This window comes from Bicyclus anynana, chromosome 8, assembly GCF_947172395.1.
Source record: "Bicyclus anynana chromosome 8, ilBicAnyn1.1, whole genome shotgun sequence".
Classification (NCBI taxonomy): Eukaryota; Metazoa; Arthropoda; class Insecta; order Lepidoptera; family Nymphalidae; genus Bicyclus; species Bicyclus anynana.
In genome coordinates this window covers 11,474,040-11,501,604 of record NC_069090.1, presented here as the reverse complement: position 1 = coordinate 11,501,604, position 27,565 = coordinate 11,474,040, and the positions used below count along the sequence as shown (strand labels likewise).

Here is a 27,565-nt window from a genome sequence, read left to right as displayed (position 1 = left end):
GAGGTGCATGCCCTGAACCGGATTCGAACCCACACCCTCTGGAATCGGAGGCAGAGGTCATATCCACTGGGCTATCACTGCTCATATTCATAATATGTATTCTGTGCTATTACCAAATTCCTAAGCAACTGTAAGTCTGGATAAATTGATGAGATATTATAAAACTATTATTTAATCTTCTATTATATACATCCTATCTATAACATACAATCTTTTATCATTATTATTATATACGAGCTAAACTGGCAGTGACATTTGTTTAGAAACTTTTGAAGTTTCTAAACAAATGTCACTGTCTGATGTTTGATTCTATCATTCAATAGGTACTCTTAACACCAGTCTTCAATAAAAAAACTAAACTCAACTCTTAACTTAGGCTAGGGAAAATTTTCCATAAATAATGTAATTTGTAGTAAATATTGTCCATCCATAATCATTTAGACCTTAACATAAACAGATTGTACCTAAAATGTATCATTGAACAAGACAAAATGATATTGTTAACTCTAAACCATTGATCGTCATCGGGCGACCACCCCGCGTGGGACTGACTCCACAAACTTAGTTAACCCGTCCACAAACCCTTTAACACAATGACTCAAAGTACAAAATCGCCTGCATATATGATATTAAAAAATGGTTTATCAATCTACAATAGAGGGTCGCACGTTCGACGTTGTATCGTGTCTAAAGAAAAGTAGTGCAGTATAACTGTGGCCTGGGACTTGCAGCAAAAACCGCTTTAGGTCGTCGTGATATTACTTCCGATTGTTATTTCATATGCATTGTAATGATTGATGTATACTCAGACCAATTATAGAAGGACCAGTATCGCTCCCAAATTCACTAACAAAATATTCTGTCAATTTCTGAGAAAAACGAGCTTAGATTTGATATGTTATATATCTTATACTAAACTAGAAGTTTTTTACACCATTCAACTACACAAAAAGGTATTTTTAATGAGCTTTTTAACTGACGAATATGATAAGTACAACTATTGAACATCGATACAATAGACAGTTTTTATAATCGCATTAGATCTTTGATCATATACTTTGACAGAACGAAAAGTAACGTCTAGCGAGGCAGGTCCTCCATCTTCCGACGTTGTTGTTGTTGTTGTTGTAGAAATTCACGTGAAATTGTGTTATTTACAAATTCCGCGGGAACCATGGATTATTTCGGAATAAAAAATAGCGTTTGTTCAGCTTGATGGTGATATTTATCTCTACACTACATCCAAATCAGTTAAGACAGAATTATTTTCTTGTCAAGAAATTCTCTGTCATTTTGAGTGTTAGTAGAACTTTCGCGACAAAGCTCTTCTGTGAAAGTACTACTAACTATACTACTACATAAGCACTACCAAGCAGCATTGCTATGACCCGGTCTCAAGGGCACCCATGGGCAAACATGCATTTTCCTTGCTTTCCTTGCGTAGTGTTGAGTAATGTTGACTGTTTATAGCCGATGGTAAACCACTTACCATCACGTGGACCATCTGCTATTACTCTGAAAAACAGCAATTGGAAAGTCATCTAAACCTCACCCCATCAGGTTACCCGCTTGCCTGCCCACAATTTACTAGTAAACAAAAAAAAACTACTAAATAAAAGGCTTTAAGTACAAAAATCTAACTAAACTGAGACCACCTTACCCTTAATATGATGATTTTAGGCTTTAAATCTTTCTAATGAGAAGTGTCAATTGAATTAATGCATTAATGATTCTAACAATATTCTAACATAAAATTTAGCTATCGCTAAAGCTACTCATAACATACTAATAGATGACAGAATAAATGTGAATAGATTAGCACGTCCAAGCAATTTTCTGCTACAATTTACTTACTATGCAATCATTTCGTATCGACGGCGTAAACGTTCTAGATTAGCATACAACAGTTGTGGCCCGCATAGAAATACCAGAATAGCAAATAATGCTTTGTTTTAATTAAGTTATTTCTGTACCTACTGTAAATAATAATTAAATATTTTGTAGAACCATGGTTCTAAATTTTTTCTCACCTGCTATTAAGCGATTATGCAATTTAAGATGGAGGCAGATTTATTCGAAACAGGTACAATTATTCTACCCCTATGCAGCCTCCTGCGCCCTCTCGGTTTTTACGCGGCATCGTACCGGAACGCTAAATCTATTGTCAGTACGTCGTTGCCGGTAGAGTGGTAACTATCCACGGCCGGTGCCTACCATCAGAGCAGACCTGCAGGCCAATTCACTAACTTTGACGTTTGTTAGTAGGCATATACCAACCAACCAACTAGCTAATTGTTAGTAATTTTAGAATTTAAACTATCGTTAGTGTAATTTATATTAATTAACACTCATGCTCATGACTAAGGGCCCTGTATAGGTTCGAAACTAGTCGGACATACTCGGACGTTGTATCACGTGAGTTTTAGCCGTGTTTCGTAATCATAATCAATTAATAAAACTTAAGTCATGTGATTTCGTATTCACTATTTATATCTATTTAATGTTAACTGATCAAAATTGAGATTATAGGTAAAAAATGTCTTTCAGTGCCTACTGACAACCCTTCGTCACGATGACATTTCCCAGTTGACATGTGATTTTTGTTAACAATAGTGAATATTTGAAGTAAATTGACCGATTGAGACAATTTAGAAAGTCTTAAATCCGAAATTAACCCGAATCTAGGACCTTTCAATTAAAAATCATTGCATTACCAACTGCGCAGAAGAATTCACCTAAAACACCAAGAAAGATGCTTCGGTTTTAGAGTGAAACGTAGGTATGTACGTAGTTAGGTTTTTTTAAGTCTTGGTAGCGTTCCACTTGGATTTGTCAGTTAATAGCAAGATAAATAAATAATTCACTGTTCGTAATGAACTTCCGCAGAGAAACGCCTGCCTCTTTTCAATATTTATTTGAAGTTTTTCTTTCACCGTTTGAGACACATGATATTTAATTTCTTAAAATGCACACAACTAAAAAGTTGGAGATTCGAACCTTCCGGAATCGGAGGCAGAGGTATATATCCACTGAGCATTCACGACTCTTATGGCTAACGCTTCGAAAACTATAAAATCCATAGGGATCACTTATCAATCGGATATGTTATACATACCATATATTTTTAGATTTCGAAGTGCGTTTGTAGATAGAGTATCGAGTAACTTGGTAACATCAAGCCCGGTATCTCAACCTCTAGTTATAATCTCACTCCTACGCACTTCAAAAAACCCACCAAGCCGGTTGCAGCTGTATATTATTGTCAGTAACTAACTAACTGATAGCTCGTGATCATCGTTGAGTTGTTGTGGAAGGCATTCTTTCTAATTAAAGCCGTAAAGGAACATCAGATTTGCAAATCAACTGGTCCTTCATTAGACTGAGACTTGATTCATATTTTAAAGTTTTAAACGAACTACGTATATATTATTCTAGCGGACGTCCGCGACTTCGTCCGCGTGGAATTTAGTTTTTCACAAATCCTCCCGAAACCATACATTTTTTCGGCATAAAAAGATAATATATCTCATATACCAAATTTCAGCTAATTCGGTTCAGTAGTCGAGACGTAAAAGAGTAACAAACATTCATATCAACCAAATCATCAGTTTTCGCAAATCTCGGGAAACCATGGATTTTTTTGGGATAAAAAGTAGCTGTGTTAATCCAGAATAAAATCTATTTCCATTCCAAATTTCAGCCAAATCACTTCAGTAGTAGCGGCGTTAAAGAGTAACAAACATCCAAACATACATCCAAATATCCATACCAACTTTAGCGTTTATAATATTAGTAGGATAGACAGTAGAGGATCCAACTTGAAAACGCCCTTCACGCATGTGTATTTGCGACACTTCTTTTACATTTAAATAATTGTTTTTTTTTAATAAGTATTATTATATCATTCGCATATAGTTTTTAAAATAGCTTTTAAAATTACAAACAGACATTTTTATTTATTAGTAAGATACTAAATACCTTAAATACTTAAACATTAAACACTTTACCCATTTTGAATGATAAGAACCCTATAAAAGAGTTCAACGCGTACCATTTTTGGCAGGTGCCTACCTAACTGTTGTAATTATGTGAAAAAGGTTTAATAAGTTAAATAACACCAACAAATTATACAAAATCGAAAGAGTGGTGCAGATCTCAATCAGTCTTAATAATAATCATTTAATTTATCTCAATTCATATTAACTATTTTAATTCGCAAATAGTAATACAAACATAACAAAAAAACAAACATTCTATTAAAGCAATCGCGCTAGCAAATCGCTTTATTTAGCCCAGTAAAAAATAAAAAAAAAAATTAATTCCACAAAAAACCAACCGATCTATTTTCTAAAGCTACTTCGATGTAATACGGCATTCGCTTTCCAAAACTGGAAAAATACGAGGTCGCGAAAACCTGACACCGGGGTTTTAGCAATCCAATCCGTTTCCAGTAAATTATGTGCATGCCATGCCATGTAATGTATGCATGCACGAGGAATGTGTTTCCAAAGCAAATGTATTTATAAATGCGCATTGGTAACATTTTTTGCTATCGCACTTACGCAAGTTATATCTACCTAATATGATGAGCTCATTCATAGTTATTTGTACAATATAATGTACCGGTTTCTAAACCTCTATTTCGTTGCAATAAAGCTGTAAACGTTTTCTTGAAAATAAATTCTAATTACGGTTGTTTTGTAATGTTTTTTTGATACCGGTTAGAATCAATGTGGATACTTGACTAAGGAAGGTCACGCCTAAGATTTAAATAGATATTTACGAGAACATACTTATCATTTTAAATATAGAATCGCGTTTAATTACTTTACTGGTATCCAAAGCTGCTCTAGTAGGGTCATACACAATTTGGCTGGGCATGACATGGAGAAGTGGATTTCATCGATTTTAAAGGAGCTTCTTAACTAGTTAAGTAGTCGGTCAAAAGTCCACGGCTCTGCTTGGAGTTTTCCCTTTGCCACACGATGGACTCATGAAATTTCGTCCCTTTAAAAATAAAGGTAGTCGGAATTATGCTGTATTTTAAGCAGTAGCTACAGATATGTACCTATGTACATATTGACTCTCAGTTCAAATCAAATCAAAAATCATTTATTTCAAGTAGGTTCTAATTCCCTACATATTTAACTTAACTATTTAGAATGTTACTTGGATAACGGATATATTGTTTGAGGATTAGATTTTCTATTATAATAAATAGGTAGATTCGATTTAATTTATTTATTTTTCCATTCTAACATTAAATTTTCAATTGACGGATTTAGATAAAGAAATTTAATCTCAATTACTAAATATTGCCCCATTTTCTGTACAAAATTGCATTTAGTTCGAATTGAACAATTTTCAATAAGCTGTATCTTTGTTTAACAATGTTATAGTAAATTATTTTTTAATACATTCTGTAAGGCGTATATAATAATTTGATTGCAATTTTGCGCACATATGGAAATAGGATATCTATACCTAATGAATAAAAATCCCGTACCACGTGTTTGTTGTATGCACACATCAGATGCGGCTCGATCGATTAATTATTAAACATATTCTGTATGGTAGGCATGAGAATAGTTATTTTTCTTCCTACTACCTCCATCTCCCATTATTTAAACACGATTTTATTATCTTTGTATTTAAAGGGAAACATAACAGAACAGTTTACTGAGTCTACTTATACTACAGCCTTTCTTGATAAGTACGGTTTACCAACTTTTCAGTCGTGCGCATTTTAAGAAATTAAATATCACGTGTCTCAAACAGTGAAGGAAAACATCGTGAGGAAACCTGCATACCAGAGAATTTTCATAATTCTCTGCGTGTGTAAAGTCTGCCAATTGGGCCAGCGTGGTGGACTATTGGCCTATAACCGCTCTCATTCTGAGAAGACTCGAGCTCAGCAGTGAGCCGAATATGGGTTGATGATGACGAAACAGTACTCATCAAGAAAGGCTATAGTATAGGTATATCAATCAACAAAGTCTTGGGTATGAACTAATTAGTACCCACGAGTAATGGTAATAATTACGAGTATGATCATTTAGCAGACTTTGGACAAATGTGTGGTAACATCGTCGGCAACTTTTCTAACTGGTTTGACCGCGTGTGACGGCGGCCTCCTTAATCGACGTAACCGCAATAGAGGCCCGACTCGATGATCGGCCTGTAATACTGTAATCTTTTTTGAATTACCTGCATTCCTCAGAGTATTTATAAATACATATATTGCAATTTTACTTACTCGTGATGGTTTATGGTCAGAATGAATTTTATGTTCGCTTAACGACCTACTCTGCCTACTAAAGTCATGAATATTTCGAGTTAATTATATGCTTTTACTCGCAGTATCACGTAGGTGCTTACCTGCCTACTCGTACTCAACTAATATCCGGATGAAATTATTTCATGATCTTTTAGACCAAATGTTTAAGTTGACGTACGTCAACTATTGTTTAACTAGCTATTTGCTGTTGAAATAAGGTGAACGTGCAAAATACGAAGGTGCAAAATAAGAACCTGGAAAACAATTTGCTTAACATGAATGTTTTTAGGCTAAATTTAATTTAAAGCTTCTCACCTCCGGTGGAGCAGCGAACTTCAGATTGGCGAGAGATCCGTGCGATCGACTTCTGTGTTCCTGTCTTATACTGTAAGAAAAAGCGCGTTCATTCAAATGTCCTTTCTTCCTGTAAATTCCTCCGGAGTCCTCCACCGCTTCCAAGCCCGTCATGCTCTGAGCGGCTTTCATAGCCGGCGGTGGCGGTGGCTTCGAGCGTCTAGGATCGACGGTCGCGTACTGTATGCGGCCTCTTCCCAGTGGAGGAACCGGTGGGAACGGTCCGGGAGCTAAGGCAGCTGGTACCCGACCTCGGTGGCCCATCGTCGCCGGTCGGGCGTGAGGCAGAGTGGCGGCCGGGTGCGCCACCAGCACCATCGGGTGCCCCGCCGCCGCCCACGCTGGGGGCGCTCGCCCCAGCGACCTGCCGTTCATGACGTGCGCCGGACCCGGCATCGTAGCGTACATCTCGTCTGCTGACGCGGACGATTTCTTCTTGGTCTTCTTCGACGTGGACTTCTTCTTGGGCTCCTCGGGCGGCGGGGGCGGCGGGGGCACGGACGCAGGTCGCGTTATCTGCCGCGGGCGCGGCGCTCGCGCGGGGTGCGGGATGTCGTCGCTCGCGTCGTCGCGTTCCACCTCTCCGACCCAGACCTTGTGGTTCTCGTCACCGTCGAACACCTCCAGCTCCTCGTCGCCGTCGGGCGGCAGCTGCGTCGGCGACCGCTCCGCCTCCAACCGTTTAGCGTACGAGCTGTCCGCGTACGCGTGGAAGCAGCAGCGCACGAGGGCGTTCGCAGCCGCCTCGCGACGACAGATGAACGCGTGACATTCCAGAACCTTTATACCTTGCGTTCGGCGCAACACCGCCGCGAACAGAGGAGGACGCCGCGGCGCCGGCGCTCTGGCGAACGGGGAGTCCAAAGGCAAAAATCTGGGCGCACCCTCCACACTCACGCGCCTCACGGCCGCGCAGTAGTGCAAACTCGAAATCGGGAAAAACCTCGATACCCTCGAGCCGCTCTCGTCGACGTTCTCAAGCAAGATTCCGTTCGACCAGACCGAGAGCCACGAGTCGATGCCGCCGGTGGTCGCTCCCTTTTCCGGATACAGTTCGCGCAGAGGCTCCTGGATGCCTTGTAGTCCGTCCTTGCTCTGCTGCGGGACCGCCGAGCCGAGGTACAACACGCGGCACCGACAGATCGGCGTCGATTCCATTTTCGCACTGCACTATCACATGACACTAAATCACTAGAAGACACTATTGATAAGTTATTCAGGCACTCGGATCGTCGACGGAGTAGCTGCGTGCGTGCGCTGGCCGCGAGTCGGGCGCGGGTCTGAGTGAGCGGAATTCAAGATGGCCGGTGAGTGGGCGCGGGGCGGGCGGCGGCGGGGGCGCGGGGCGCGGAGGCTATACCTGCGCTTACGCACCTGTGAAGACGCCTCGGAGGGTACGGTAGGTAGCGAGTAGTGCCGATGAACCGGCATTGTGTCAAATGAACGTCGCGAATTCGGCCGCATTTCTCTCGGCCGACTCGTCATCACATTACGAGCGACGTGAAGGAATGTCACACTTTTGTCTTACAGCAGTGAAACCGAAGGTCGGTAAACGCGCGGGATGGACTATCGTAATTATTTCATAGGTTTCCGTAAATCCGGAAAAATAGCAATCGCACAACGGTACTTTCCCTCCGTTAACAAGTATGTTCACATTCCTTACATTTTTGGAGCCTCTAAACTTTCCCTTTCGAAAAACAGTAATTATTGCGTAGAAGTCAATTTTATATTGTCGTTTTAATTATTTACCTATTTACCAATTTGATAATTGCTTCTTAATAACTATTAACACTTGTGATTGGACCAACCAGTGGTTGAATTCGAACCCAGGCATATAGGGTGCCTGGTTTCGAATTGCATGATTAAAACCATATATATTTGCCTTATACATAATTTAACTATGACCAATATTCCCATTCCCCTCTAACTAGTTGAGAAAGACTGTATTAGAAGTGGGTAGGTACGACAATGGTCCAACGGGTGCGGATCGAACCACCACCCCTCGGTAATGAGTACATATAGGTACTAATCATCTATAAAAAAATCTCCCCGTGCCTCAGTCAGTTAAGCCATAAGTTATCTGGTCTCTGTTATTACAAGTACCGTCATCATCTGAGTTTTGAATCTTTTGAATTCAACGTTATCTCCTTAAGCTTACTAACCCACATTGGGTAGTATACAGCAGTGTACAGGGTCTCCCCCACCCTACCGTGGGGAACCCTAGGGGTGGGGAAGGGGTATACCCTGTCCATCTCCTATAAGGAGGGAGACCTGCAGGCTAATTCATTACCTTTGACGTATGCTAGTTGATATATACGAAATTGAGATTTTAATATGTAATCCGGTGTTTACTAGTGGGTAACACACAATAGGTAAATGTCATTTTGTCAATTGATTTGACGTTTATTTTAGTAGGTTGATAATAAAGAATAAAAATAGTGAATAGGCCAGCAGGCTTTGCAGTGCGCCCAAAGATTTTATACTATTAGATATGACACTAGCGCGTCGAAATTGTGGCGAACAAAGGTGGCTAATTGTCGTAATTGCATTTAGTCGCATAGTAAACCACTGTTGCCGTGTGCAAGAAAGGTTTACGTTTTCAATATTAATAGATTAAAAAAAAAAACTGATCATTTAATACTCACCAGGCGCAATTTTACTAGGCATCCTATTTTAAATAAGCAATGCTTATTTGGAAAACGGGTTTCGATGTCACACGCCTCTGCCTAAATAATTTATTAATTTAACATTACCAGAAAATGAACTCGCTTACCGGTACATAATTTTTTGTTCGTATAGCGGTAACTAGCCACGACCGAAGCCTATCACCTAACAAACTGTTCATCTGTTAAATGAGAAAAAAAAAACAAAATGTATGAATAAAACTGTTGTTTATTTCATATTGCCGCACTATTTACAGTCATTCGGAAAATCGGAACACGTTAAAGATCTTAACCCTATGTTTATGTTTATTACGTAATATACAACTATATCTTAACCCTATGTTTATGTTTATTACGTAATATACAACTATAGTTTCATGTAGAAACATACATTAACAATAATAACACGTATTTTGTTAGTTTCCTGCTAATATCGAGGAGTTTTGATATTACTTTCGTCGCCACCGTACTGCGGAGCCTTGCGTTTTTGGATTATGTTTTGAATCTGCAACAAATTACAAAATCATTTAGAAGTACAATCTCAGACAGATTAGGGAGAAGTCCCGTAACCACGAACGGCACCTAGGGTCTTTCCCCCCGTCGCCCGCATATCATGGGAGTGTCATCAACGAACTTGCCAAGCTAGTGGGTTACAATAGGGTGATCATGATATCTTTCACAACCGCGCAGTTTTTCCCCCGTCGCCCGCATATCATGGGAGTGTTATCAACGAACTTGCCAAGCTATAGAGGGTGTAATATGGTGATCATGATGTCTTTCACACCCGCGCAGTTTTCCCCCCGTCGCCCGCATATCATGGGAGTGTCATCAACGAACTTGCCAAGCTATAGTGGGTGTAATATGGTGATCATGATGTCTTTCACACCCGCGCAGTTTTCCCCCCGTCGCCCGCATATCATGGGAGTGTCATCAACGAACTTGCCAAGCTATAGTGGGTGTAATAGGGTGATCATGATGTCTTTCACACCCGCGCAGTTTTCCCCCCGTCGCCCGCATATCATGGGAGTGTCATCAACGAACTTGCCAAGCTATAGTGGGTGTAATATGGTGATCATGATGTCTTTCACACCCGCGCAGTTTTCCCCCCGTCGCCCGCATATCATGGGAGTGTCATCAACGAACTTGCCAAGCTATAGTGGGTGTAATAGGGTGATCATGATGTCTTTCACAATCGCGCAGTTTTCCTCCCGTCGCCCGCATATCATGGGAGTGTCATCCACGAATTTGCCAAGCTATAGTGGGTGTAATATGGTGATCATGATGTCTTTCACACCCGCGCAGTTTTCTCCCCGTCGCCCGCATATCATGGGAGTGTCATCAACGAACTTGCCAAGCTATAGTGGGTGTAATAGGGTGATCATGATGTCTTTCACACCCGCGCAGTTTTCCCCCCGTCGCCCGCATATCATGGGAGTGTCATCAACGAGCTTGCCAAGCTATAGTAGGTAACAATTGGGTGATCATGATGTCTTTCACAACCGCGCAGTTTTTCCCCCGTCGCCCGCATATCATGGGAGTGTCATCAACGAACTTGCCAAGCTATAGTGGGTGTAATATGGTGATCATGATGTCTTTCACACCCGCGCAGTTTTCCCCCCGTCGCCCGCATATCATGGTTGTGTCATCAACAAACTTGCCAAGCTATAGTGGGTGTAATAGGGTGATCATGATGTCTTTCACAACCGCGCAGTTTTCCCCCCGTCGCCCGCATATCATGGGAGTGTCATCAACGAATTTGCCAAGCTATAGTGGGTGTAATATGGTGATCATGATGTCTTTCACACCCGCGCAGTTTTCTCCTCGTCGCCCGCATATCATGGGAGTGTCATCAACGAACTTGCCAAGGTATAGTAAGTAACAATAGGGTGATCATGATGTCTTTCACACCCGCGCAGTTTTCCCCCCGTCGCCCGCATATCATGGGAGTGTCATCAACGAACTTACCAAGCTATAGTGGGTAACAATAGGGTGATCATGATGTTTCTTTCACACCCACGCAGTTTTCCCCCCGTCGCCCGCATATCATGGGAGTGTCATCAACGAACTTGCCAAGCTATAGTGGGTGTAATAGGGGGATCATGATGTCTTTCACACCCGCGCAGTTTTCCCGCCGTCGCCCGCATATCATGGGAGTGTCATCAACGAACTTGCCAAGCTATAGTGGGTTAAAATAGGGTGATGTCTACCTGTTGCCATTCCCTGTCGAGTTCCGCCTTTTCGCTCTTGTCCTTGGTCTTCCTAGTCTTGCGTCCGTCCTGAGTCTTGACTCCGTACTGGAACGCGGCCTTCGGCAGCGCCTCCTTGCTGCTCATGTAGGCCGAATACTCCTCCGGAGTGTCGAAGTCCCACCGACCTGTGCACATATAGCCAAACAAACAAATGTTCAAAATTCCTTTATTTCAAGTAGGCTTAGTTTACACAAGTACTGTTGGTGAAAATCCTGTGAAAATCCGATCAGTCTTTGAGTTTGTCGCGGACAGACAGACACTTTTGAGGACTTACCTAACGATACTAATATTATAAATGCGAAAGTAAGTCTGTCTGTCTATCTGTCTGTCTGTAAGTCTGCATGTCTTTTACACGGCTAAACGGCTAAACCGATTAAGATGAATTTTGGTATAATGGTAAATGGGGCTTGGACCAAAATTTTGACCCTAAAAGGGAAGGGAGTGAAAGTTTGCATGAAAAGTCTCTAATTTAAAAAATTTGTTTTAAAAATTTGTACAAAAATCATGGAAGGATAGGAAATATAATGTGATTCAAGAATTTTTAAAATTCAGCCCCTAAAGTGGTGAAAAAGGGGTTGAAAGTTTACATTGATTTCGGCAGTGTCCGCTAGTATATGCATATGTAAAACTTAAAGACTACAAGCCCTTGAACAATAAAAATTTTAATAAAAAAAATTCAACCGACTTCCAACTTAAAAATTTGCCTAAACTAAAAAGAAAAAAATAACATCTTACCTATGTGCTACCTTCTGATCAGTTTGAAGGCGGTGCCAAGCCAGTGATGTTTTAATTTAAGCCGTTTAAATTACAAAATTTCTGTAGCTCTTTCAGAAACGGCTTTAATTAAAACATGACACTGGATTGGCACCGCCTTCAAACTGATCAGAAGGTAGCACATAGGTAAGATGTTATTTTTTGCTTTTTAGTTTAGGCAAATTTTTAAGTTGGAAGTCGGTTGAATTTTTTTTATTAAAATTTTTATTTTTTAATTTTTAGTGTTAGCACACCTACTGAGTGTAACCAAAAATTAATAAGCAATTAGTTGAAACGTTATTTTCTTATAATAAGTATCTAAGTCCTACAATCCCAATTTTAATAAAAATACTACATTAACTCATATACAAAATTTCACTCCCCCTTTATCCACACGTAATATGAATATTCAGAAAAAAGTGAAAGGTGACTGTCCTCCGTCTTCATCACCAGACCCCCTATGCAGTCACAATCCATATGGTTGGAAAGTTCTCATCAATACAAAATTTATCAAGTCCAAACACAAGGTAGCTACTGTGAACCGTCGAGGAGTTCCCCTAACTATCCTTCATCTTCGTCACCAGACCCCTAATACAGTCACAACCTGTCTAGGTGGAAAGTTCTCATCAATACAAAGTTATCAAGTCCAAACATAAGGTAGCTACTGTGAACCGTTGAAGAGTTCTCTTAACTGTCCTCCGTCTTCATCATCAGACCCTTAATACAGTCACAACCCATCTAGGTGGAAGGTTCTCATCAATACAAATAAATCAAGCCCAAACAAAAGGTACCTGCTGTAAATCGTTGACAAGTTCCATCGTCTATTTTTCGGCTTCATCATCAGACCAACTCCAGACCTTCATAAAATTGAAGTGGTTTAAAATACCTTATGGAAACACTAACAAACGCACTAGCCGTCCCTACGATTTTCGAAAGTTCCCCTCGATTTCTCCAGGATGCCATTATCAGATCCTGACATAAAAAAAATGGGACTACCCTGGAATCAAACCCTTCAAAAAAAAAAAAGAATTTTCAAAATCGGTCCACAAATGACGGAATTATCGCTGGACATACATAAAAAAAAACATACATACAGCCGAACGTAGAACCTCCTCCTTTTTGGAAGTCGGTTAAAAATTACATGTGAAATGACCCAACGTGAATCATGCTTAGAAGACTGTTACTGTATCAAAAAAAAATTGGTTGCCTGTAAAGTCGGTATACGGGCGAAAGTTTTATGTGACAACGACTTTGAGTGGTAAAATAATTTTAATGTGAATATTCATTCGTATAGTAGGAAGAAGGATGAAATAATAGTAACAATTTAAAACATTTATTTATACAAAGAATTATATTTAAAACATTAATTTATACAAAGAATCTCGCACTGAATTTCATATTAACAAAATTTTATTTTTACCTTTACACATACATACGTATTTATACAGGGTGATTCGGACTTTAGTACCGATATTTTTTTTCGTGGTTCTGTATCATTAATAGAACATAAATCTAGAAACAGTTCGATACATTTTATGTAATATTTTTTTTTCAATTTATGTCTCAGAAATAACAAAATAATGGACACATTACCAAACAAACTGCGCAACTGCTGGCGGCACTTTGCAAGACGCCGACAAAGAAATACCGGCCGTAGGCATATCGCTTCGGCTTCGGCTGACGGGGGTGGCAGAGGTGAGGGGATCGAAAAATCCCTGAGGATGCCTACCGAATTGCCGATGGGCGACCAGTGACAGACGATCTGCCGTCGCGTGCGCATTTAAGTTACCTAATTAATAAATCGCATGTGCAAGCCACTATGTCGGGTTTTTCAAATCGCGAATATTACGAAATTATGCGATTGTATTGTGTTCCTAGGCTACGAACCCAAGGAATCCTGAACCCCGCAGTGCCTAATGTGAGGAACAAGTGTTTTAAATAAACTAAATGACAATTTATTAAAACGTGTTCGGTTGTGCCTTGAAAGGAATGGACTTCATTTCGAACAATTGTTAAAATACAGTGATTAACATTTTGAAATTAACAAAAACAAACTTAGTAAGTAGATATCATTGATTAATGTAAATAAGCTGATTACAATTTTTTAAATACGTCTTTAATGCAAAAGTTTGCGTAATAATAATCATCATTTGTATTTCATTATTTCAATCGAAAGTTCATAGGTTCATAGGTAGTTCATTATTATTACGCATGCACTTCAGGCATTATTGATGGTCCTAAGCCCAATAAAGTATGAAGAGAATATCAGTACTCAGCTCAAAAGTGACGACCTTTAATTGTTATAAAAAATAATAGGTATCAAACAAAAATAAAATAAACGCACAAAGGTCAACGGCCCTCGGCGCGGGCGCTCGCTAACGTAGTACCTACCAGCTGATTTTGTAGTTGCCTATTACCTAGTACAGCGATAGGGTGACCCTCAAATTCTGTTTAAACGTAAATAACTTTAGTTAACGATAACTTTGTTATTTTTGAGTTTAAAAAAAACAGAAAAAATACGTGTTCATTAAATTTTGTTTATGTACAAAATATAAAAATATCTGTACTAAAAAAAATTTCTTCCTGTATACAAATATACATACAAAATAGAAGCGCAAGACATGAACCGGTGTGTATGCCTATCTCTCTCACTCTCTCTCTCTCTCGCTCTGTCTCTCTCGCTCTTAGGCGGGCTAACTGTGCTCGAGTGGAAGGGACGTGTGCCTTTCACTTTTTATGTCTGTCTCTCTCGCTCTTAGGCGGGCTAACCATGCCCGAGTGGAAGGGACGCGTGCCTCTCACTCGCTCTCATTGTGAGCGCATAACGTGAGCGGAGCGTAACGTAGTTTCTTGAAGTGTCACCCGGCAAACTAATTTATAAGACATTGTCACGTCAAAATAACTCTGAGCACTATGCTGTCATTTCTGAGCGGTACAGGTGAGTACGCGAGTGAAAAGTAAGGTTTGCGACCCCTATATTCCGACTCGTGCGCTGGAAAAATGTATGGCGTTTTCGGGTAATGTGTACAAAACGAATTGCACAAATGCCGTACAGTACGGCACTAGGATTTTCGACATTTATTTTTAATCATCTTTAACAATTATTATTAGTCGTAATTCATCATTTGTACCTGAGAAATTCCATTTACTCGCATACTCACCACTGTACCGCTCAGAAATGACGGCATACTGTTCAGAGTTATTTTCTGATATAGTAACAGCCTTCTAAGCGTTATTCACGTTGGGTCATTTCACATGTAATTTTTGTTCAAGGGCTTGTAGTCTATAAGTTTTACATATGCACAGACCAGCGGACACTGGAAATCAATGTAAACTTTCAACCCCTTTTTCACCACTTTAGGGGTTGAATTTTAAAAATTCTTGAATCACATTATATTTCGTATCCTTCCATGATTTTTTTCCAAAGGCTTGTAGTCTATTATTAATGAAAGCTATTATTTGATGACTAGCAGTGCTTTTCAAAAAATAAAAATGAACAACGAAATTAATCCCATAATCAATCAATCTATCTCTTCCTTACCTATAGGGCCTTTCTTGTTGCCGGCGTCCATCTTGGTGTAGTCGACTTCGTCGTCCGAGTCGTCGATGGCGTCGTCCATCTCGCGCAGGCCGGGGTAGCACTCGGCGTAGCCCTCGGGCTCCGCCGCCAGCCGCGACAGAAGAGCCGCCGACCGCTTGTCGCGCTCCTCGGGGTTAGCCGGGACCTGCCGACGGGGCAGAGGACCGGGTCCTGCGCAGACAAGTTGCACAATTATAATTTCCAAAGGACCTTATTCCAACTAAGGGTTCATTTACACGAGCAGTACGTTGCCATGCTTCTTTTTAAATCGCGTTATTTACACATCGACTCTCAAAACGGTCCATAATAATCAATTCCACTGTAACGCGAAGGGAGGAAAGGGTAGGAATAGTCGTGAGCATGATCGTTAAGATCCCCAAGTGGAGCATAGCCTTAATATGTGTGTGTAAAAGAGTAGAAGTTAATAAAAATGAAACTAATAAACTCGCTGTGTGGCAACACCACATTTAGTATCATTATCACAAAGATCTGTCATTATAGATATTATCACAAAGATCTGTCAATATAGATAATAGAGCAACCAATTATTATTGATAGTTTGTAACATATTACTAAATTCATAGTGGAAAATCGAATAATTACAATTGAATATAGATGAATTACAATAAATATCATTTATTTAGAGATTTACTTTCTTATAAATTTAATAAATGTAAATCATAAAATTAGCTATCTTAGTACCCATAAAATGATGCTATGTTAGATATTGATGTAAGTATTTCCTATATTTGGAAAATTTGGAAAATACTTACAACATTATGTAAAAGTTTAACAATTTATTTATATTAGATAGTAACATTATTTTCAACAGATCATCTTATTTAAAATAAGAACTGATTTATTATCTACGTATAGAACAAAATATTAATTAATATTAAGTATCACGGTAGTTGCAGTTCTAACCCTAAGTGGATGACAGAACACAGGGTTACCATAAAAAAGACAATAAGTGACTATAGCACCCTCATTTATTTTTCTACTATTTTGTGTCGTACTATACTACCCACATTCGAGCACACTCACCTTCTTCCTTCTCAGTTTCGAGCGGTTTGTCGAAGTAGCCGGTCCTCGGGCGGTCGTCGCGCCGGTCGCCGCGTCTGTCGCCCGCGACGTAGTCTCCGATGTCGCCGTATATGGAGTCGTCGTTGCGACTTTTCTCCGCTGCTTTGTCCTGCATAATATGTATTTTTTTTTTATTCTTTACAAGATAGCCCTTGACTACAATCTCACCTGATGGTAAGTGATGATGCAGTCTAAGATGGAAGCGGGCTAACTTGTTAGGAGGAGGATGAAAATCCACACCTCTTACGGTTTCTACACGGCATCGTACCGGAAAACTAAATCGCTTGGCGGTACGTCTTTGCCGGTAGGGTGGTAACTAGCCACGGCCGAAGCCTCCCACCAGCCAGACCTGGACAAATGAAGAAAATCTCAATCTGCCCAGCCGAGGATTGAACCCAGGACCTCCGTCTTGTAAATCCACCGCGCATACCACTGCGCCACGGAGGCCGTCAAAATGTATATATTGTTAAGATGAATAGCTTATATTACGTAGATTTAGCTAATAGACTACAAGCCCTTGAACAAAAATTACCTGTGAAATGAACCAACGTGAACGCTTAGAAGGATGCTACTACGTCAGAAAATAACTCTAACCACTATGCCGTCATTTTTGAGCGGTACAGTGGTGACTACGCGAGTGAATGGAATTTCTCAGGTACAAATGATGAATTACGAATAATTATAAATGTACGGCTGTGTTAAGTCTTAAAGATGATTAAAAATAAATGTCGAAAATCCTAGTGCCGTACTAAAATGATGGTGCCGGAAGTCAGAACAAATGTTAATTCGTCGACAATTGCAGATGCAAAATAGGTCATATATTACTGTACGGCATTTGTGCAATTCCTTTTGTACACATATACAGATACTTTACCCGTACCCATATTTCCAGCGCAGGAAAGATAGGGGTCGCAAGCCTTACTCTTCACTCGCGTACTCACCTGTACCGCTCAGAAATGACGGCATAGTGCTCAGAGTTATTAGCGTTAGCGATCGTAGAAAGAAAATCGACCACTTGGCTAGGGGAGCTGGACCAATAAAGTAAACCTCAATTGACCCCGCCGTGGATCAAACTTCTGTCTGTAAGTGTATTACTATAAAAGTATCTAATTTTAATTTATCTAAATCTAATTATCTATAATTATCTATACTATATAAATGGGCTATCTAACACTGAAAGAATTAGCGCGTTCAAAGGAAAAGATTAGCGCGTTCAATCAAATAAACAAACATACACAAACAAACAAACTCTTCAGCTTTATAATATCATATATCATCATATATTATAAAGCTGAAGAGTTTGTTTGTTTGTGTATGTTTGTTTATTTGATTGAACGCGCTAATCTTTTCCTTTGAACGCGCTAATTCTTTCAGTGTTAGATAGCCCATTTATCGAGGAAGGCTATAGGCTATTTTGTCCCCGCATTCCTACTAGAACGGGATTCACGCGGGTGGAACCGCGCGGCGTCAGCTAGTATTTAATAAAAATAAAATCGCTGTCTATGGACTAACCTTAGCTTTCTTCAGCTTCCGGTGTCTGCCGTGCCTCAGGTAGGAGAATATCTGCGCCAGCTTGTCCAGCACCACGTCGTTGGCGGTGGACGCGGAGCTGCGCTCGTCCGCCTCGGGCACGTCCGCCTTGCTGCGCGTCAGCGTGGTGGGTATGTCGCTGTCTATAGACTAACCTTAGCTTTCTTCAGCTTGCGGTGTCTGCCGTGCCTCAGGTAGGAGAATATCTGCGCCAGCTTGTCCAGCACCACGTCGTTGGCGGTGGACGCGGAGCTGCGCTCGTCCGCCTCGGGCACGTCCGCCTTGCTGCGCGTCAGCGTGGTGGGTATGTCGCTGTCTATGGACTAACCTTAGCTTTCTTCAGCTTGCGGTGTCTGCCGTGCCTCAGGTAGGAGAATATCTGCGCCAGCTTGTCCAGCACCACGTCGTTGGCGGTGGACGCGGAGCTGCGCTCGTCCGCCTCGGGCACGTCCGCCTTGCTGCGCGTCAGCGTGGTGGGTATGTCGCTGTCTATGGACTAACCTTAGCTTTCTTCAGCTTGCGGTGTCTGCCGTGCCTCAGGTAGGAGAATATCTGCGCCAGCTTGTCCAGCACCACGTCGTTGGCGGTGGACGCGGAGCTGCGCTCGTCCGCCTCGGGCACGTCCGCCTTGCTGCGCGTCAGCGTGGTGGGTATGTCGCTGTCTATGGACTAACCTTAGCTTTCTTCAGCTTGCGGTGTCTGCCGTGCCTCAGGTAGGAGAATATCTGCGCCAGCTTGTCCAGCATCACGTCGTTGGCGGTGGACGCGGAGCTGCGCTCGTCCGCCTCGGGCACGTCCGCCTTGCTGCGCGTCAGCGTGGTGGGTATGTCGTTGTCTATGGACTAACCTTGGCTTTCTTCAGCTTGCGGTGTCTGCCGTGCCTCAGGTAGGAGAATATCTGCGCCAGCTTGTCCAGCACCACGTCGTTGGCGGTGGACGCGGAGCTGCGCTCGTCCGCCTCGGGCACGTCCGCCTTGCTGCGCGTCAGCGTGGTGGGTATGTCGCTGTCTATGGTGCCCTCGTCGTCCAACTCCACCACGTAAGCCATGCGGCCTGGCGCGAACAGTTCGTTGCGCAACACTTTCTTGGACCTACAACCAAAGTGTGTAACGTCTTTGACGAGAGAATGTAGAGTCTTTGACACAAATACAAGAACCGCAAACGGCAGGGGAGAGAATAGGGATGATGACTAGGTTTCAATATATTGATTTTTGTGACACATTCGGGTAAATAAGGTTAAATAAGGGTAAATAGGGTTAACTAATTTATATATAAAAACAAAGATTGTCTGGATATTTGCAAAATAAATAAGATTAAAAAATTTCAAAATCAATTAAAAATCTTTTATCATAATTAGATGAAAATTGATAGAGTTTTAGCTTACTTACATTGAATGTGACATTTTTTAATAAATGAACTATAAACATAAACGCACAAATAACAAAGATGTTAGTATAATTTTGTTTGAACGCCCATGCAAATCTAACGATCATTATGTACCTACGACGTCATTAATTCGTACCATTTTGTATGGGGCTTTTTTCAGGGAACCGCGGCAGTGCTGCAAATCTGACCCTTTAAATCCCTATAGCTCCGAAAGTAATGATCGCAGATACCCTTAGCCCTTGACTACAATCTCATCTGATGGTAAGTGATGATGCAATCTAAGATGGCAGCGGGCTAACTTGTTAGAAGGAGGATGAATATCCACACTCCTTTCGGTTTTTACATCGTACCGGAACGCTAAATCGCTTGGCGGTACATCTTTGTCAATAGGGTGGTAACTAGCCACACCGAAGCCTCCTACCAGCCAAGACATTATATACTTTTGACAGAGGAGTAAGAGACAGGTCCTAAGGTAATTGATCTAAGACTGAAGGCATGACTGGTCATAAATTATACCGAGAAACGTATTTAAAAAATATGCTTGGGTATAGGTAGTAGTCAGGATTAGGATTAATTTTGTCATTCTATAAAAAAAGCAAAAAATTTTACTTTAACATTTAAATATGGTAAAACTCAATAAGTATCAAATATTTTGCTTAACCATGCATATAGTCACCACGTCTATATTCACTTGGTATAAAAAAAAGGACTGGTAGGTACTTACTTTAGATCATTGATCAAATTGTGAACGTTTCTCGCCATTGGCGTTTTGAACTGTATTTCTTCTTCCTGTAAAATTAAAAATGCAATAATTTTAAGAAAACTAAGAATTTGATCAGACATATGGCTATGATACCAAAAAAAACACTTTGCAAACATTACAACTAAAAGTTTCATTGCAATCGGAGAAAAAGTTTAAAAGAACTAGAAAACAGACTTGCAGTTTTGTGATAGTGTTTGTAATTTTGTGATATTTTGATGAAAAATTTTAGATAATTTTTGTTGATTGTAGTTTTGAATACATATTTAGTATGTATGACAATTCACATTGCAGTGCAGACTACTTATTTGTCATGAACCTCCATAATATAGGTATCAAATGACAGGGCAGTTTCATTATATGCCTTTTTATTCAAGTAGGTACTTTCGCAGTAATGAGGAACACAAGTATGTAAATCAAAATTATAACTAGAATCGTTTTATTGATATAGTTTAATTAAAATTATTAATGTACAGACACACAACTTTAATAAACTCACCACAGGCGGCGCTTCTTTCTTCTCAGGGACTGGTTCCTCGACAGGAGCTGAAACTAGTCTCTCCATCTCCGCCTCCTGCTCTAGTTCACGCGTTTGTATCTCCGAGCGAACCTACATTTTATGACAGTTAAAAAAAAATGTAGTTTTTAAGCAATTTCTAAATCCATACTTCCATACTATTATAAATTCGAAAGATAGTTTGTCTGTTTAATAATACTAAAATTGTCTGTAAATTTTTGAGGAAAACAGGCTTAGATTATGTATATATCTCATACTAAACTAGAAGTTGTAGACCGTTTTCAACACGATTCAACTACATAAAAAGGTATTTTTATGGAGTTCTTTAACCAATGATCACGATTACAACTATGAAATTCTATAGACAGTTTTTATAATCGCATTAGATCATTGATCATATACTTTGACAGAAAAGTGACATCTAGCGAGGCAGATCCTTATGTAATTAGTCTGAGCGGCTAAGCCATTGAACCAACTTGAACATACTTTTTACTACAGGCTACTTCAACCCACAAGTATGTTGTTCTGTCGATTGGGTAAAACCAGACCATCCTCATCTCAAGATATTATTTAACCTATAGCTTTGAGTATGTTCTAATTCCTGAATAATATTTTCCTTATTAGAATTAATTTCCTGACATGATGGCAACAGAACATCCAGATCTTTTTTTTATGATCAGGAAACCAAACTAAATCAGTTGGCCTTAGAAGCATGCTACAATATATCTTGTGAAGGATAAAAGACATAGTTGATCAATAGCAGCGGATCCAGAAATATCAATTTCTCTTATTATTCCATCTCAACTAAGAGAGTGATATTTCCAGTTCCTACCTATTGATCGACTATATATTTCATTTTGTCTTCATAAAATATATAGTAACTTGTATTTTAGTCACAGACGTTAAATTAAGTTATTCTTAATTTGTAATTCAATATTATATGTTTAGAAATAACTCAGTCTGCTTACCTTTTGCAACAAAGCATAATCGAGACCTTTCACCAAGTGAGTATGTTCCATGTCACCACCAAGGTATTTGGATTCCTGAAATGGTAAATTCATTTATTGCAAATATAAATTTAATTGGATTATTGGAATTGATTTTCAAAATTAATGTACAACTTCATAACTATAAACATGAATGATCATTTGAGGGACACTATAAGCACCATCAACCTCTTTTAAATACTATAAATCTTATATTATATTGTAACAGAATTATTAGAAACAACTACATATAGTTAACAAATTTAATGACTTAATACTTAAAATTTGTGAACATTGTGAAAATCTTAGTAGCTAAAAAAAATGGACTTAATGTATTAGCAGTTGATTTTCCTCAATAAATAAATAAATCTCTGAAGGATTTCAGTCCATCTCGATTCACCGCTAATCGGTTAGTAGCCTTAGGGTGATGTCAAACAATAGGTCCATGGCTAAGAGAAAGGATTCGCAACTAAAGAGATTAAGGGTTTGATTCCCCACCATTGGACTTACTCACTCCGGTAACACACAAACTCTTTTACTATTAATTGGAGAGGAAGTGAAATATTTGTCACATTGAAACAATTGCTTATATTCTTGTAAAAAAAAGTTTGGTGATGTAAAGATCCCAAGTTTCAACCCTAGAAACTCATATTCCATAGCCACAGACGCTCATTGCTTCTTTTAATACTATATTTTAACTAGGAAATATACAAGTATTAATAAAATTATAATATAACTGTATGTAGTTTATTTACTCTTCCTATATTATTTATAAGCCAGTGCATTAGTTATTAAAAAAAACCATACCTGAATCATTTGACGCCTTCTTTCTTTAGCATCTATTCCAGACTTTAAATCTGGAGCCACTGCCCTGAAATATAAAAGATCAAGGTAATTCAGCTAATATAAATTACAAAGAGAGATAAGTATCCTAGCATTCCTAGGATTACAGTGCGGATTCTAGCACCAAGTGTAGGTTTAGGGGACCGCTTGATGATGCACTGAGAGGGGTATTCTTTTAACTATGTTGAGGTGTAGTAGCTAAGCAATGATTGTCCATTTCTGTCTAGTTTCAAATTTCAAAGGAAATTCTATTATCCTAAATCATTCTTTTCCCATCTGCCACACAAGTCTTAAATAAATTTATTGAAGTTATTATTAAGAAGTTAAAAAATCTGTCAAGTTGTTTTTGTTTCTATAACAAACATACAGACAGACAGACAAAAATTTTACTGATTGTATTTTGTCATTTGTATCGATCACTGATAACCCCCTGATGAAATATGTATATTTGTATATTTCATGAATTGACCTCTCTACAGATTTATATTATAAGCATAAATATAGATAGATAGGTATAGAAGTATAGATGAGCAAGATTCATACCTGTAAGCACTGCTGGTGTTACTTGTGGGGTCTGCTGATGTCAAATCGTTGACCCCATCTCTTCTCTCTCGTGCTCTGTCTCTGTATTTCTCAGCAAGTTCTGCAAGTTTGTTGTCCTCTTGCTTCTTTAATGCAGCATAATAAGATTTCTTTTTACGACGAAGCTCACTTTTGTTCTCTGTTGGTGGGGGCATAGAACTGGAATAGTAAAATATTTGTTTTATCCAATCATTTTTATTCAATTTATCTAACTTAAGTAAATGTTCTCGGGAATGAATTTTAAAAATTCATTGTCAATCTCATGGGGATATTACAAAGTTAGCATAAACAGTAACTCACTATGCTATCGCTGTCCTATGACTATTAGACTATCCTGATAAGAGTGCAAATCAATATAATCAGAGAGAGATCACATAGAGGTATATCTGCTTTCCAAAACACAGGGATATATCAACAAATTCAACTTAACAACTAACAGCTTCTATTGAGACATTTTTTTTTGTTGGACTGACTTTGGACTTGAACTTTGGACATAATTGTTACAAGCAAACCACAAGAACAATGATTTAGTTAGTTACAACAGTTACTTTAGAATGAAATTACTGATTATTCAAGTAGGGTAGATCATAATTTAATAATTTTGATAATTTGCCAAGTTGTGCTTTGTACTATCTCTGCATGATGGGTGCAGAAAAAGCATTAAAAATAAAAGTTCTAGCGATGCAATGCGCTGTTATAAGCAATGGTTATAGCATATTTATTCTTAAAGTGTATTAAAAATATGTTATACATGAAGATGATCTACACCTCATTTTTACTACCAAGCAAGCTGATTCTCTACCTTTGACATAATATGCTAGTTGACAAATACGAAATTGAGATTCTATGTAACAAATGAAATCCGGTGCCTACTGGTAATATATCAGTAGGTAGATGACATTTCTCATTTTAATAGATTGATAATAACAACTAAAGTGTTTTTCAGATAGCATAGGTTCAGTGACAGTTCGTATCACTCTTGAAAGTTTGCCGCGATTCACGATAATAGTACTTAATATTAACTTCATAACTATTTTAAAGTGTTTTTCACATAGCAAGGGTATAGCACCCATGCTATGTGAAAAACACATTAAAATAGTGAATAGGCCAGTAGCTGGCCTACTCCTCTCCTCTTTTTATAGGGCAGGTATTTAGAGCATACAACTTACAGTCTTGCTTCACTGCGGGTTGATAGGCTGATGATGATAATGTCTACTCTGTGACATTGGACTATTGAAAATAATGGTGACTGGGACTGAATCCTCCGCATGCCTTGTAAAGCACAGGGTTAATTATTATTAATTAGCTAAAATAGCTAATGAAACTCAAAATTTCATAGCAAGACCTGATGATTATCCGCATGTGTTAACCAGTGGACGAAGTAGCAGTTGTAAATTTATAATATATATAGGCTAATCACCCAGCATTGGCCATAGCTTCTCGTACAGAGCCGGCCGGATGGCCTCCGCCCGCCGGAGTAGCCCGCGGAGTCATTAAGAGTTTCCTGAAGTCTTCATTTGTAAGCCTTTGAGAAGCAGGCGTATCCTCAACACTTCTGTTTTCATCCATTTTTAAAGCTTTCAGTTAACAGCTTCTATATAGTCACTGTGAAATAGTTTGACTAAACAAACAGATTAGTGATTATTTAATGAACCGTACACATTTCCACTAATAAATAACAAATTAATTATGAATTTAGTTTTATGCAAATATGTTCCTACTTCCTTGCATATTTTTTCTTCAGACCACAGACCACAAATGAAGCAGACCTCTGACTCAGAACAAAGCTTTGTGCTGGTTAGAAATTTTGTATGTGTGTATAAAAATGTCATTCATAAATTTCTCGGACCTCTCTTTTACACTTGGGAAAAAATTAAATGTGGGGGGAAAGTCCTATCTCTTTCTAATTCAACACATGCATATAAATCGTAGTAAAATTAGGGATGTGCAAAAATCGTAATTAGAGAAATTAGTGCTGAACACACACACTTGTTGAAGATTTTTTAATGTACCGATTTTAGAAATTTCCGGTTTTCTCTTACACTACTAGTGCACCTAAATTTATATTTACTTGTTAGATTTTAAGGAAAAGAAAAGCCTTTAATATATTTAAATCTATTTATTTTGTTATTGTCTGTTAATTGTGTACTGACTCTACCAACGGTTCGGAAAGCAGATTCTACTAAGAGCCGGCAAGAAACTCAGTGGTTGCTCTTTAAAAAAAACATTATTTACAATTGTAATTATCATTCACAATCCCCAAAATTACAAATATTGTGTACATACAAATTTTAGGCTGGTGGAAAATCACTTACATATTGTTTTTCTATAACATTATGAGGATTCAATAAACACATAAATTTGAGACAGAACAGTGTAACAGAATCAACATAATATTCTTAGTTCTTTACTATTTTTTTTTTACTTGACCTTGTAAATTATTAATTATAAAACAATCATTTTAACTTAAGTATAATAGGCAACCTCTTTATAATGTGTCTCTGTAAATATTATTTATCATCACTAAAAACATATGAGGGTATATATTTCTAATGCCGGATCAGAGACCATTATAATAAAAATAAGTAAGTGTAAGTAAGGTTACCTAAAAACCTAATTAAAATTATGTAATTTATTGTCATACAAAACAAAGATTGTGAGTTTTGCAAAATGATAGTTTTAAAAACAATAAAAACACAAAGCACGTACAATACTGTGAAATCCCACATTGTTTCAGTATTAAACATTTTTTTTACAAATTTAGCAATTTTTTTACAATATACATTAGAATGTAATACAAAGAGCGAGATTTCTAATTAAAAGTACAAAAAGGACAGGATATCACAGGAGGCACAGATTTGTTAGGACTTATACTTAATTATATGTATATTACTAGCAGACTTGACCATGGTTTTACCGGAATAGTAGTTTTGATTATAATGGGTGCTTGGCAGTATTTCCTATAACTCTGGGGTTACTCTTTAACGAAAATTAATACATAATAATAAATTTATATAATGACGTACATAATACATTAATACATATTTATAATTATGACGTAGCCAAGTTTTACGTATTTTAATGTTTGAAGACATAAAAAGATTTTATTTATTAGTTAAAAAAAATATTAGTTATGCAGTTCGGTTCCTTTATGTGGACTCGTCGACACCTTGAAGTTATGGGAAATACTCCCGAGCATCCTGTATATGTTACAGATGTAGCTTTCTAGTAAAGAGTGGATTTCTAAAATCAGTAGTGTAAGTTTTTGAGTTAACTCTTAACAAACAAAAATCTATAATAATAGTCTAACAAAAAATAAATATAATAATAGAATACAAATACCTAATAACTTACTCTTACAAAAGTAATAGTTTGAAAGAATTTAAAATGGAAATTTGAAAGACTGATAAATAGCATGAAAAATAATCTTTAATTTAAATTCCAAGTTAAGAAAATATGAATATAAACATACGGTATGAAAAAATTACTGACTTTGGTGGTGTGTAGATCTATAGCTAGCACCTTAACTTACTTTATTTTTAAGCATATCTTCCATTTCCTTTCCTTTCTTTCTAGTATCTACATTGTGCATCTTCCTATTAAAATTAATACACCATTGTCTGACTTAAAAGCGTTAAAAAATCCAATTTATGCTTGTCACAAGATAAGAAAGAAGTATCGAGCCGATTTTTAAATACGTTAATTAAATCTGTGTAAATGTAAATGTTACAAATTTTTGGCAATATTTCTTCAATTAAATAAATACATTGTCATACAAGACTCAAAAGATTACGAGACGGATGATAAAAAATTCTGGTACTTACATTTTATTATCTGGATTCAATTAAAGAGTGAAATGGTTCATTTACATCAGACAATAGTGCATTTTTACAACTTTGGCAGTCTGCACTATCTAGTTTTGAAAATAAATATCTGCAAATTGCACCTGCAAAAACACAGCTTGAGTTTGAAAAACGTTTTCGGAAGGAATACAAGTATCTA

General features: G+C 38.4%; 2 protein-coding genes across 3 annotated transcripts in view; both read right to left on the bottom strand.

The window, feature by feature from the left end:
* The window catches only part of LOC112048395 (uncharacterized), a 40,081-nt gene extending 32,147 nt beyond the window's left edge, over positions 1-7,934 (bottom strand). Inside the window, exon 1 of one of the 2 annotated variants that reach the window (XM_024085910.2) lies at positions 6,593-7,934. In XM_024085910.2, coding sequence (XP_023941678.1) covers positions 6,593-7,789 — 1,197 coding nt within the window. In that variant the 5' untranslated portion in view covers positions 7,790-7,934. The remainder of the gene's footprint in view (positions 1-6,592) is intronic. The other variant, XM_024085909.2, reaches the window with a different exon arrangement.
* A 1,709-nt stretch (positions 7,935-9,643) lies between these two features.
* Positions 9,644-25,245, bottom strand: LOC112048411 (protein Red). Its single transcript, XM_052882889.1, has 11 exons — positions 24,984-25,245; positions 23,525-23,722; positions 22,946-23,009; positions 22,121-22,195; positions 21,135-21,245; positions 20,600-20,664; positions 19,337-19,580; positions 16,921-17,068; positions 15,838-16,047; positions 11,502-11,668; positions 9,644-9,799 (listed from the first exon to the last, which is right to left on the bottom strand). The coding sequence occupies exons 1-11, from the start codon at positions 25,130-25,132 to the stop codon at positions 9,722-9,724; spliced, it is 1,509 nt and encodes a 502-aa protein (XP_052738849.1). The 5' UTR covers positions 25,133-25,245; the 3' UTR covers positions 9,644-9,721.
* Between the last annotated feature and the right edge of the window lie 2,320 nt (positions 25,246-27,565).